This window comes from Botryllus schlosseri, chromosome 2 (assembly GCF_051294905.1).
Source record: "Botryllus schlosseri isolate E-star chromosome 2, Bs_hap1, whole genome shotgun sequence".
Classification (NCBI taxonomy): domain Eukaryota; kingdom Metazoa; phylum Chordata; class Ascidiacea; order Stolidobranchia; family Styelidae; genus Botryllus; species Botryllus schlosseri.
In genome coordinates this window covers 3343575-3358420 of record NC_137237.1, presented here as the reverse complement: position 1 = coordinate 3358420, position 14846 = coordinate 3343575, and the positions used below count along the sequence as shown (strand labels likewise).

The 14846-nt window shown below is 40.9% G+C and overlaps 1 protein-coding gene and 1 long non-coding RNA gene across 2 annotated transcripts; one reads left to right on the top strand and one right to left on the bottom strand.

The window, feature by feature from the left end:
* The first annotated feature begins 50 nt into the window (after nucleotides 1-50).
* Nucleotides 51-4177, top strand: LOC145433031 (oxidoreductase UcpA-like). The gene has a single exon (XM_080309912.1). The coding sequence runs from the start codon at nucleotides 833-835 to the stop codon at nucleotides 1289-1291; it is 459 nt and encodes a 152-aa protein (XP_080166038.1). The 5' UTR covers nucleotides 51-832; the 3' UTR covers nucleotides 1292-4177.
* A 5255-nt stretch (nucleotides 4178-9432) lies between these two features.
* LOC145433030 (uncharacterized) lies at nucleotides 9433-10185 on the bottom strand. Its single transcript, XR_013913035.1, has 2 exons — nucleotides 9892-10185; nucleotides 9433-9575 (listed from the first exon to the last, which is right to left on the bottom strand). It is a non-coding gene; the product is annotated as an uncharacterized LOC145433030 (long non-coding RNA).
* Between the last annotated feature and the right edge of the window lie 4661 nt (nucleotides 10186-14846).

The following is a 14846-nucleotide window of genomic DNA, read 5'->3' as shown; positions in this document are numbered from 1 at the left end:
TTGCACAATTTTGAGACATTCGGATTCTTTTACTGCTTCGGACATTTGATAATCGTCCGTCCGACAACCAAACAAACACGGACAGTAAACACGTTCTGATAGGACCTGTAGCTCTCTAAAGTTGTTCTGCCAAAGATCCAAGCAAATTTAATTCAGCTAACCCAAACCGCCTTTGTAAAGACCATACTATGCAGAGATATACAATTAGGATTCTTTGGAAAAGTTATTCGATTCGGATTCTGGACGGCATTATTCGGATTCGAGTGGATTTTTGGTTCAGATTGTTCAGATTTGGACGGATTGTTCCTCAGATACTCGAGCTGTAGGATGGATACGAATTCTCAGAAATCGATATACGCTCATCACTGCTGCTTTTGTAGGTGGCGAGATAGCGCAGTGGTATAATCCGCGGCTGTAACACCAATGGGTGCGGGTTCGAGTTCGACCGAGGTTGACTTCCTAATTCCGATACCTAAGTGTTGGAGGTTTACCTAGACTCCTCCTCGCCACCTCATCCGCGTCAGCGGTGTCTTACAAAAGCCTAGAGGTGGGCCGTGCTATAAGTCTGCAGTTACGGAGAATAAGAATAATATCGACCTGGTGTAAATGACCATAGTAGTCGAAAAACACCATGAATACCCCAAAAACAAACAAACAAACAAACTGCTGCTTTGGCTTTCGCGGAACACGGTTGCTTTCTCACTATTACAGGACGAAACTTGGAAAATGTTGATGTCGTTGCTACGCTTTGTAAAAGTAAAGGAACCAAAGATGTATTGATTGTAAAGGCAGAGTTCGCGGGCCTATACAGAAGGTGGATTCGGTAATCGAAATGACTGTGTCAAGGTTCTCGAGAATCGAGATTCTTGTCATTAACGCAGGGCTCAATAGCGCCGGGAATCTCGAGATGGGTAAAATGGACGATTTCAACTGGCTGTTTCAAGTCAACGTAAAGTCTATGGTACGAATAACGCAACAAGCAAAACCTTACCTTTTGAAAGAGAAGGAGAATGTGGTCAACATATCGAGCTATTGCGCCGGCACGCAGGTCATAAACTGTTTGTTTCATTGCATGACCAAGGCCGCCGTCAACCCGCTCACAAAGACGACGGCGTTGGAGTATGCTCCGAAAAGTGTCCGCGTTAACGCCGTGTGTCCTTACTCAGTTTATACCGGCATGGCCAGGTACGTAATACAATTGAAAGCACTTCCTGTGTATATAGATATAGTCTTATGGACAAGGATCCAGGACACCCAATCTAACACTCGTACTTGTGACGCCAGAATGTAACCGTGATCCATCATATTGCCGAATACTATTTTCCCGCCACATCATTGCGATCTTCATCCATGCTTTCTACTAGTGGAAATGTGACGTTGTCTTATTAGGGAGTATATATCAATATTGTATCACGTATACGTTTTTCCATGTTCTCAATCGAAGCGCACCACACATCACTCGTCATGTATACCATATCAAGGCTCTGCGTTCTAGGTCCAATACAGTACAGCAGCGGTTCTCAACCTTTTTGGACATGCGCCCCCCTTGGCGATGGTCAAAACAATTGCGCCCCCTGACCCCCTGCAGTTATCGTCATATCAAAAATAGCACATCATATAATGCAGAGGTTGGTTACCTTTTTGCTAATCACGGCCGCATTTCGAATACTTATGTAGCCTAAGGCCGCATTCCAGAGCATAAGCCGTAATGAACTAATTGGACGCAAAATATCAATGTTAATCTGTCCATATCTTTTCCCGGCGAACTCCGGACTATTCTACTTTTCACAACGGCCTCTTGTGCGCACCGAAATCGCGAGTGGCAATGTTATGAATAGTTGCTGGGACTGTCTATTGTCGCCCGGAATTCGGTAATTAATGGTAGCAGTATCACATATTACTATCAAATATTTATCCTTTCTCATCAGCCCATGTGATCAGATTCACCGGTAGATTTTATGGAGGTAGTGCTTTCGAAACAAAGGTATATAAATGATAATGCATCTTCGGGTGGGAAAATTGTTATTAATCACTTTGTTGCATGCTGTTATTTCTTGACCCCCCATCAAGATTTTCGATGGTATCGGTAATGGAAATATATTGAAATCGCGCAAATGTATATTAAGCAAATTTCTGTCGTGATAGCACACGATTCCGATTCCGGCTCAGATTGAGAACGGCGCTACTATATCGGAAAATGAAGTAATGTTGAATTGCGCGGAGAGCGAATAAAATTTCAAGATTAATTAAAATCTCCAGAAAATTCGGGAGTGAATTCGTAATTTCAATCTCCATGTCGACGGCCGCCAACACATACTAATTGAACTAGGTGCGTCGACAGCCGTACAAATTCCCTTCTACGGCCACAGGTTGCCCATCCCTGATCTAAAAATAGTGTACACATGGTATGTCTTATGCCAAGTCTGAATCCGCATTCCAATGGTTGAGTCTTTAACATTACTGACAAATTTCCCCAAACTTGTTTGAAAGGCTCAAAAACATTGAACAGGACATCAATTTATTTCAGGGCAGGTCGCACTGAGACTAATCCTAATGATGGTAGTGACTACGGAGAGCACGGCGTCGGTCTGTACTGCTATGCTAAATTTGCTTAGTTTTGTAATTAAATTAAACTGTGTTGATTTAGGGTAGCCTAATTGAGAGCAAAACCGGGCAACCTATATTGCATCTAAGTCTGTCTTAGGCAGTGCAGTTCGCCAGCTATTAACAACAGCTCACCAGCACACCGAGCTTTAGGCTACTGCCAAAGGTATGAAGTAATGAATGACTTATACGTGGGAATTGCTCTAAATCAGTGGTTCTCAACCTTTTTAGCTTCGCGGACCCCTTTTGACCGTCACGGACCCTCGCGGACCCCCTAAAGTTTTAGCTCTATTATGGTGCAACCTTCATCTGTCTTGTGCAAATATGAACTGTAGGCTTGTGATAAACTGCAAAATAATTTTTTTTCTGGAAAATAACATGCTATTTATGTAGAAATTGGTAGACTTTTATTATTTCAAAGCTAATTTTGGTGCTGTATTTCTTGGAGTACGTGGTCGTGGCTTGAAAATCCGCGTCTGCGTTTTGATATGAACGAGGAGTGCCGAAAACCATTTCCGCAAAGATAGATGGAGGCTAATGCAATATTCACCCATAACACTTCCGACGATACTTTTGGTGTGATCGCAACATTTATGGCACCAAATGAAAAAACATATATTTCATGAACATATCACGTCCAGCATCTAGCGCAGGCACGGGCAACATACGGACCGCGGGCCGAGGCATTTTGATCGGCCTGCAGAGAGTTTCTACCGTCAAAGAGAAATTCTAATCTAAAATGTATAGACAAATTTTATGCGCAAAATAATGGATCAAAGTCTTCCAACCTGAGAAAGACTGTCATGAAACGATTTGTTACGTTCAGGTTTACATATATATTTACGAGCACACATTTTCGACAATGAACAATTGAACATTAAAACAGGACAAGGCTGCATACCAATATAACTGGTGATATGAATTTCAGGGTAGGAGCGTAATGCTTTGATAGCAACGAAACACTCCTTGTTCATCAAAAACACCAGCCTCGTAGATAGGGAATCCGCAATAAGAATGTGCCAAATCTGATAGCGGAGCTTTAACAGCAGGTATATCATTGCCGATTTATGACGAGTGTCCGCCGAAAATACTCGGGTTCATTTCAATATGAATATACTATTCAATTGTATATTGAAGTTCTGCACCTCCAAGAAGCTGTTCAAAGAGTGGTTATTAATATCACGGGATAAAATGGATTTCCTGGCGAGGTTTCAATCCCTGCATTGGGACAAATCAGGGAAATACTTCGGAAATTTTTATTTCAAACGACTGTTCACTAATTTGATGAGACTGACAACTTCGCATCGAGAAGATTTCGCACACACATTACGAAGTCACCCTGATTGACGTTACTATCTCCATATTTTTATTTTTTCCACCAACCCCAACAAAACGTCTCTAAACAGCAATATGCTTGGGTCAGGAGGTTATTGGGAAATTGGCAATGAAAATGATTTTCCACGCTAGGATAGCTCATGTCAGACGATTATTATGATGATATGAGTCATGAGGTTTTAGCAGTTGTGGTGCGAAACTACCCCATGCTTTCTCAAATTAAAAAATAAAACAAAAATTAGGTTATCAACCATTTTAAAAATTTACAGGTCTCGCGGACCCCTTGAAATTGCTTCGCGGACCCCCGGTTGAGAACCGCTGCTCTATATCTTCAAAGAAAATTTCAAAAATTTTCTCAAATGAAGTTAAAATCAGCCTATACTCAGTTGATCGCGACTGCTGGAGTTTGAATTTGGCGAGCTTTCTTGAATACGAAATAAGTTTCATAATGAACAATCGTCTTCTCAGAATGGTTGTAAAACACATGCTTAGTCAGAATTCATACAGACTTTGTCAATTTCTCGCCCCCCCTGAGAGGCTCCCGCGCCCCCAAAGGGAGCGCGCGCCCCAGGTTGAGAACCACTGCAGTACAGTAATTGTTCATTTTATCTAAGTGGATCATAATATATATACGATGAATGCAAGTATTGGTGCAAGTTGTTGAGGTACAAAGAAAGAACAGAGCCGTCAACGCTAACCATATTTGGTGCGGTTACCGACAGCGAGTCGTATAAGGCAGTAATAGCGTAATTTAAGCTGAAGAAGTAGGCCGGTGTATATTCAATATTGACCTTTGCGCGTAAAAGACCTACTTCTGTACAGCCGATACACAATATATGTAGAGCAGGGAGACACAAAAGAGGAAGTGAAACCACGTGGTAACTGTACTAACGTCATAGGGGCAGTATAGAGCACGACTGCTATGTAGCCTACACAGGAACGACTATATGCTTGCTTCGCAATGACAATATCTGGCGAGGTACATGTGCAGGGAGCACTACCATCGATAAGATGATGTCGAAGATGTCAACTTCGACTTGACTGTCATTCCACGAAGACGTGGTATGTTATCATATGCGTTAGAAATTGGTGTTGAGAAAACGTCGTCCAAAACGATTATAGCGAAAATGAAACACTTGGATGGTGATTACGCTTCAAAATAATGATTTCTGGATTCCACTCTTGGTTTGTATATTGGAGTGCCTTCATCAACTGTCCTTCAACGCCACTGTTTCAGCGATATAATGGCGTTGTCAATCTTATTAGTATGTCGCTGTCGTTTTATGATTTGTTCTGATTTGGGTGTGCGCACATGTAACTTTTATCAGTGATATACAGAACTCTAATTTCTATATTTACCACTCCTTTTCATCAGAACTCTAAACCTCGATAAAATCACCCTCGCAATTTCCATTGAATATTTGCACACTTTTTCTATTGTTACACATTACACTCAGTATAAAAAAAGGCACGAGGAAAACCCGACTTTCGAAATTCTTATGACCTGATGGATTAATTAAATGAAGAAAGAATAAACCTTATCAATGACATTTGTTATAAACTGCATGTATACCAGATCAATTGGTACATGAAATACGATACATTTTCCTGTGCATGATACATGGTCTATTAAAAGAATCCTGAGAGATGCGAGCTGATAGTCATATGTTAAAAACTTATCAGTGAATTGTATTGACCGATTAATTAATGACAGACGAGACCTAACATACTGGTGCTTAATTTTAACGAGAAATCATGTCTACAATCGTGATGGGTCGATGACCTGTTAATCCATTAACTTTTTTACAACCTTTGCACGAACTGTATTTATGCGAGAGTGCCGCAATTTACCAAGAACTTACACAGTATAACATACTGTCCCGACTTTAACTCAAGCTTGAACATATCTCATCAGGGCAACAGGAAACGGACATTTCAATGACTGCTATTATCAATGATGTTATTATATTATGCAGGAACGTAATGTCGGATGACGCAAATAACCACGACATGGGATAACGGCTTTATTCTGAGAAATATGCACCTGTAATCCTGCATCGTTACCTAAAAGTCTAGCTACGTGAATCGTTTGTTATGCAAACCCCCTACTTCTATATTCTAGATGTTAACGGAGGTTGATTCTGTCAATATATGGATGTTCGGTCATCTAGCAGTTTTACTGCAACATATCATATAAAAGTAGAAAATCACCTGGTTACCAGCAAGTTAGGTATGCCCAGTGCCCACCATATATGTTCTCGTTTACGATTACTTGTCCTCTTTTCTCAGGAAAAGTGAATGATCTTTCGCGGACGTCCAAATGTCCGCTTTTCGGCGTTCGAGCCACTTGCTTGGACTGTCAGAATGACATTTTGGGGGGACGTCTTAATGTCCAAACAATTACTGTAGCCAGCCTATCAGTTTAATAAGTTTCGAGAATCTTTGACGGCTGTATATAATTTCAATCATAATCCATTTACACAATTTCACGATCTCGTTATAAAGGATCAGTCCTTGCTAGCAAAAGTTGAGGGAACCGCAAAGTATTCATGGGCTGAATGTAAAATATAAATTTGATTTGTTGCTATTGTGTCTCTTTCTGTAACTTTTGCCAGTAACAATATACCAAGGAAATGTGAAACATCATCAAACTCAAGCCGAACAGTTCTACTTTCGCCTTACTTTTTCGGTTTCGAAAATATAGTAGACCTTTTGTTCCGAGGTATTCATGGTGTTTGTCGAGTACTATGATCATTTACACCAGGCCAATTTTTCATTTTTATTCCGTAGCTGCCGACTTTGTAGTAAAGCCCGCTTCTAGGCTGTTATAAGCAGTGTTAGGATGACCCGAGTCAACTTTTTCGAATGACTTAACGTGAGTCGAGTCACTTTGGAAAAATGACTTGACTTGACTTGACTCGACACTTCAAAAATGTGGATTGACTCGTGACTCGGAGCAAAAATTTACGAGTCAATTTCAAGTCATTAAGTAAACGATGTCGAGTAAATCACCCCATCTTATGTATGTTTGGGTTGTTTGCGATACGTCGGTGTCATTTGGGAGAGCCACCGTCAGTCATTCATCGATTGTACGTTTCACTGATCCTTCATTGTTACATAACCAATAAATTGACCGCAAATGAAACGATCACAGCTTACGTTGTCGTAGTATAGCAGTAGATTAATGTCATAGTAACGTGTCTTTGTTTCTTGTACGGCTCATGGGGCTTACATTGCGCATGCGCAGTGATCACCTTTACCAACACTCTTGTATGATTTAAATCGAACGATTTTAGTTTATGCGTTTATATTCTCACGGATGTGTAAAAGGGGCAGCGTATTGTACCACATCAATTTGTTCAACTTCTCGAGGCTTCGTATTCGATCCTCTATATTGGCTGATAACAACAGACTGTGGCATATGTAGCTAGTTACTCACGTGTTTTATTATCTCTACGTGTGCGTGAGCGATACAACACCTTTTTGCATGTATATTTAACTTTATATTCGTTATTTTATTCAAGATAAATGGCCAATTAATCTGTCCTTCTCCCAGTTCGCAAAATGTAATGACTCTGCATCATCACTCATACTTCGGAAGTTCAATTTGACTTGAATCGTGACTTGAATCGTGACTTGACACGTGACATGACTTGACTTGACTCGACTTGACTCGAGTCACCTTTGAAAAACGGTTGACTTGACTTGACTCGAGTCAAAATGTGCAATGACTCGAGATGACTCGTGACTCGAAGGTAGTGACTTGATCTCACCACTGGTTATAAGACACCGCATACGCGGACGAAATGACGGGGAGGAGCCTAGATAAGCCTACAACACTAAGACAGGAATTCTGGAATCGACCTCGGTCGGACTCGAACTCGCAATCCATTGGTGTTGCAGCTATGTATTAAGCCACTACGTTATCTCGCCACTATGGTAGACCTAAAGTTAGGCAAGTGTCCCTTCAACACTTTCGATTCGATGTAAATAGAAATTGTTGCTCCATTTGGTGTTAAGTCTTATCACTAAAGAAGGTGTGACTTGCTACCAAGATATTATCATGTTACTATACCTGAATGCTATCGGTCTGCATCGTGTATTTGGCTTCGATTCGAATATCGTATTCGAGTATCATTCATTATGACGGAAGACGCGTTCGTAGCATGGCAGATGATGAGGAAAATTCACAGAATTAATTGTCTTTTCTACACGATATTAAGGATCATTGGGTGTTTTTTGGACCATGACTAATTCATAGTACTTCGTGAAAATGCTGTCGGTTTCTCACGACTTCACAGATATGTAATTTCCAGGGTGGTAACCAAGTCACAAGGCTCCGAGTCACAAGTCAATCTCACTTTTATAGGTTTGACTCGAGTCAAGTCAGCTAGTTGAGGATCGAGTCCGAGTCATGGTATTATGACTCGACTCCAAGTCCGAGTCATTAAAGTCAAAGTCTTGTTAAACGCACTTTTTAAAGCTCTGTGTGGTGATATCGACTGGTTCACATTTATGATAGACTAATTTTCCTAATTTTTAGCATTTTCTGGTCGCATTTTCAAGTACCCGTAGTAATGTACGAAGTACCTATAGTGTCGTTACTTTACTATTCTTCGAAATTAAAATGAAATGTCGGTTTTGCCCACCACAGATTCACTCGAGTCGAGTCAGGTCATTTCCGTATTTTGAGAAAATGACCCGAGTCAGGTCGAGTCATCAGAAAATCGTGACACGAGTCATTGCAACCCTGGTAATTTCCAATAATGTTTCGTATGCCGCGATAGTCCAATTGAGGTTAAAAATGTTAAAAAAGTAACCTGCAAATCTTTTCAGATAAGTTGCACGTCAAAGCTATGGATACTTATAAACAATTTTTGCAAATTCCGACAGTGCAATTAAGCGACACTTGGCAGTATAAGCGAGGCAGCAAATAGCAAAGTCACATTTCTTTCAAGGATATCGACCAATCACAGTCCGGTTATTAGGCTTAGTGGTTTTTAACAGGACTTCACGAGTTTCGCCAATCATCATCATATCATAAAGAAAGAATTGCAAAATGACTGCAGTTACCCTTGCTCTATAGCAAATTGTAATCATAATTAGTTCTACTTGGTGTTGAATTCAAGTTCCCTATAAATTATGATTGTGTCTTATCCCTATGAAAATATGTACAATGCACCCCTCACCTTACCTCACAGTATGTACCCTCGCATTATTTTATATCCATGTCCTATGGTATGAAAATCCGTTCCTAGATAACATATTTTGTCCGTGGCGCACAGGGCCGGAATCTGCGACAGATACCACTTGAGACTCATGAATAACAATATAATAACAACCCTCGCATCGGCCTGTTGATGATACTATACAGAGATTGGACGCGGTTTCTGACTACCTGGGAAACACTGATCGTAAGTACGACATTTGAACTTGGTGCTTATAGCTCGGTATTCCGAAAATATTTGTAATACTATTGAAAATGTCCCGAAGTCGAAAGTTCTGTACATTTATTGCTGATGCTTTTTGTACGCGATATGGATGTAGTACACATTCATAAAAAGTAGGCCTCTCAAGTATAGTCGGCACTTTGTCTTCCTGGTGATCACGAAAATGCGGTGCTGTGAGATGGGTATCTGAAAATATTAGGAATATATTGATAAACCTGCCGCAGCGAGTACCTGTACAGTGTATATACAAACGTAATTTTACAGAGCACTCGAATGTACTGTTGTAACTCATAACAGGCAGTATATGTCGCAAATACGTCAGTACTGTATGTAGTGAGCATGAGCAATCAGATCCTAATCCTTTGTTGGATTTGAACTAAGGTTGTATGATTCCAATTTCCCGACGCGAACCACTATATGACTAGACTACCGCAAAGACTCCTAGATCCTAATCACAAAATCAAAGAGACGATGAAGCCAAGCACGGAACACAAAGACGTACTTATCCAGCCCTTCTTCGTCTCGAGCTTGGTCTTATTGCGTCGGCGGAATACAGGGTCCACATCATGAGCATGATAAACAAGATAAGGCGTTGGAGCATCATACCATCTAGATAGAGCGCAGCCTTTAGGACTTCGTATTGCAATATATTATTGCCAGACAATCTCCAACTATATAACCCGCTGAAATTTTTTCTACACGTCAGCATTCTACCTTCATGCGCAAAATTAAACAAAAAATACCAAGTCTGAGTCACGATTGCTAACTACGTGATTATTCATATCACCTTCCTGGAAACTACACTAATATATTGATTATTATAAATGGGCTTGCTATAGTCATGATGCTAGTTGATATATTCATTTTATACAAAAGTTTTATGCAATATAATATTGATCAGTTGTTGAGACACGCAATCAAGAAATAAAACTACAATATTCAAAACGCATTAGAAATACAGTGGCCTACATAATCACACGATGCAAATATGTGAGCTTGGTGATAATTCGGTATCATTCGCCAATAACTACGAATCATTACCCATACTTCATCCAATTAGAAATGTCAAGATATTTTTAAAACCGTCTGATGCAGTGCTTTTCAGTCTTTTAGAGCACCAACCGCATTACCGGTTTAGGTTAATATGCGCCTCATTAAATAAACAACTTCCCTTGTTGCCTGATTTCAACCATAGTGCACAATATCCCCTTTTGTGTTAAATAGTTGTTGGGGTGGGTGCTTGGGTGACCAGGTCTTTATAAAAACTATCCCTCACGAGGAAATGCGAATAGCAAAGAAAGTCACAATACCGTGTGTTCGGCTCTTTAGCTAAATCGAACTTAAACGTTCGTAGCAGTTCGATAACCGCAAGCTCCCGTAACAAGACTAGCACATCAAAAAGAATGCATTTTTAATATTAGTATGCTCCGTTTTGACGGGGATGTAAGACATAGATAACAGTAGTTGCATGCAACGCAGATCAATGAAATATGTCCGACGTACACCATTTCAAATTGGATTGCGTTATTTTGCTCTGTCGGCTGCATTTGTACTACAGTTTTATTTCTGTATAATAATCATATTGCACGGACGGAACTATTCGGTTGCGTCCATTTCTACGACCGGACACAGTCTTGGCCAACCAGCAACTGTCATTTTTAGCCAAAGTTTCATGCCGCCGATCTTTTTGGCACCGGACCTTGACCAGCCGTATATGGGCAAAAAACTCATGTTTCATGTGTCCCGGCGAGGCAGGGGTTGGCCTCGAAATACCTGTGTCTCATAGTCCCGCAACCGCTCGTGGCACACCCCTACACTAAATCATCTAAACCAGGGGTGGGCAAACTACGGCCCGCGGGCTGCATGCGGCCCGCAACACTGTTCTGTGCGGCCCGCGAGAGTCTATAGAAACTTTTTTTTAATATTGATTAAATGCGTACTAAAAATCGAATTAGTGCAGGGACTTAATTAAATTTTTCTTAGTATATTTCACCATGATAATCTAAGATAGTGGTTCTCAAACTGGTGGGCGTGCCCACCTTGGGGGTTGAGAGCATCAGAAAGAGGGGCGCAAAGCAGAGCTCAACTGAAAAAATGTTTCGCGCTCCCCGCGGTTTACATCCAATTCACGGTTATTGGTCTTTAATTAGTCTGAATTACATATGTAAAAATCTCTCATCCACAGTCGTAACCGTCCATGCCATGAAACTACCCGTTAGGTTTGCTAGCATCCTGGTTGCATTTTGTGATATGACGATAAGGGGGAGCGAAATCTTTCACCATCATAAGGTGGAGGCGTGTCTTAAAAAGTTTAAGAACCACTGATCTAACGTAAATACTTAATATCACAGCGGGATAGCTGCAACGAGATTGACCTAATTTGAATCACCAGTGGGATTTCAGATTGGATACTCCATTTTTAATTATTTCAGTGATGCGCTTATAAAAAATGATTCGGCCGTGTCTTAAGTAGATTCGTTGTCCGTATACGTAGAATGGGGGTATTTATATTTTATCTACACATAGTAGAAGCGTGTTTGAAGCTTACATGGTTATGATGCTGTCAGCATTGTGTGTCCTGGAACTGAACCAAAAGTGGAATTAGTAAATATATGAACAGATCGCTGCTCACAGATTCAAATTTCAATCATGTTCTAAGAATCGGGCCAACCGACGTTCATCTCTATAGTTTTGACAAATTGGTTATTGAGGTCAACCAGTCAATTAAATCTCGCCGCTATGTTTCTGACGCGTGTACGATATCATCAAAGCAATGTTTGGCTTGTTTCAAATAAGCATATATATTATCTCCATGTCCCCACTATACAATCAAATATCAATATTGCGTTTTGGTTTATAAACCCAATTTTATATAGTGCGGCCCGCGAATGGATTCAGATGTTGAATGCGGCCCGCAAGCTCAAAAGTTTGCCCACCCCTGATCTAAACGGTCCCCGACGGTGTTTTCCGGAGAAACCAATGTCGGACAAATCTTGCCGTAAATGCTCGCGAATTTGCGTGTACAAAGTTCGGCACATTTTCATGACCAAGAAACGACTTTTCTGCGTGTCTTTCGTATTCGCTATAGTACCCAACACGGTGGCCTCGGAGATGTACAAACGACAAACGTTAGGAAGCCACTGTAGTGACATTTTCTATCAAAGGTTAACTGAATTATGCGACGTCAGAAAAGCCAGAACTATATGCGCGATATTCATCCGCGCTGCGTTTGTCATCCGCACAAGTGCGTACATTCCGTACAATCCCACAGGTTAGAGAGCACTGATCTGGTGGAATGAGCATCGAATAACCAATTCAAAGTGTGCTGGGCAGTAGCCTACGGTCGTTTTATCATCTGTTCATGAGTGGAGGGTTTGTGCGATTCAGCGCATATTGCGGACAGTCACAATAGCATCAGTCCGCTCATAAATTACAAATCTGCACTAGATTTCAAATATGTTTTTTCCTATTTCATTTATTCTTTCCTACAGTCCTCCCAACATCAAAATTTTAGTGTTTCATGCATTGAAATTCCGTATCCAATTATGGATGTAGATCCTAGATCTGAAGATGCGCTTCAATAAAAGCAGTTTCTCCGTGTAAATACGGACAATCGTATGTACAATAAGACCTGTCGCGTGTACAATTAAATCCTTCGCGTGCACAATGAACAGAGTCGCCACGTAATCAATAAGGGCGATGCGTGCACTGCACAATAAAACGGTCGCGTGCACAATGCGGATGGTCGTTATACGTGATCAATAATGACAGTGATTGAACAATAAGGTCACTCGCTGCGTGCACAATAATGAGAGTGACTACGTGATCAATAACGGCAGTGTCCGCAACACAATAAGTCCAATCGCTCCATGCTGCACATTGCACAATATTATCAGTCGCGTGCTGAATAAGGAGAGTTGATACTCGCACAATAATCACAGTCTAACCTTTACTAACCCGAGTAACACTTACGCTAATCTGCAAGCCTTCGCGGAGCCCCCATAGAGTCATAAAACAAAAATTTACCACAATACACATCTAATACATAACTATAGATCACTGCTTCACAAAATGACCTGTGCATCATCAGAGTGTTAAAAGAACAAAACCATTAAAATGAAATTTTCATTGAAAACGAAATTAGTATAATTAACATTTACTGCAAATCATTTCCCTCTCACAGATACAAGCTAAGAAATGCGAGCCCCCACCTGCGACAATGGGACCGTTATTCTTCGGTCAAAACGCAACAGCGTGATACCAATTGCTTAATTATAAATGAGCCATACTTGAGATAAGATTGTTTTCCGATGGACTGGGTTTCGATTTCAAATTCCCAACCTCCCAGTGTACGCCACTGCGCACGATGTGCTACCACAACAGTCTCAATTCGACTATCAATCGGGAGTCAGTATTACCTGCAACCCATGATATGAGCAAAACGGCCGTATCATCACGGATCATATGTATGAGTTGAGCGTGTGTCTTGACCTCTGCGGGACTCTGAGACTGGTTCATGGAACCCTTGGCTCTAGGGCCTAGACCAGCAGTGGTCGGGAACCTATGGCTATCAAGCCATATATGGCTATTTTGGGTATAAGATATCGCTCTTTGCCAAAAATTTATTTTTGTACTGAATTGACCAAAATTGCAGCAACTTGTTGGTAAATTTTCAGCACGGCCAGACTAATTATTCTCGTGGCAAAATAAATATATACTGTCGTGCCGGCGACCAATATCACTCGCGAATTTGATGTACCCGACTTGGAATCTTGGATTGCACGATACGTTGATTGGTCAAAGAGAATAGCAGACATAGCGAAGCCCACGCCCATATGACAATAACGAAGTTTTCAAATACACATATCTTCCTGATTTACGGCGCGAACTGTAGTTGACGTTGCATTCTTAATTAGGCTACAACCTCGAATTACAAATAACGTCATAGCTATCCACTAGGGATGGTATGTACTCTGAAAGGTGCAGGTTCTTGTCAACGCGAACAGTTTTGAAAGGTTCAGTGTGAACGCGAACGTGAACCTCATGACGTCACGTGACGTCATATTGCTAATTCCAACATTTCAGTGAGGTGATAGCCTACGATACCTAAGCGATTACTCGGGCCACATAATGCAACAATGCTGAAGTACATACTGTCGTTTTAAATGCCGCCATATGTATCAACTGGGGCAATCAAATGATATAATAATCCCATTAAAATCGTCGCTTTGCCAAGAATTTCGACGAGGACTTGCAAGGGAATATAAGCTTATACGCCTTGACGGTCTAGGCCAGACCATATGATGTATTCGGCGTCTGAGTATTGCTACGCTGATATTAAGAAAAGTGTAAAACGGGTTTCTCTACTTCTTACCTATATTACCCCACTAACAAGTTATACAGCAGTAGTAAATACACTCCAATCGCACGAATTTGGTTTTTATGATGCAATAAGCG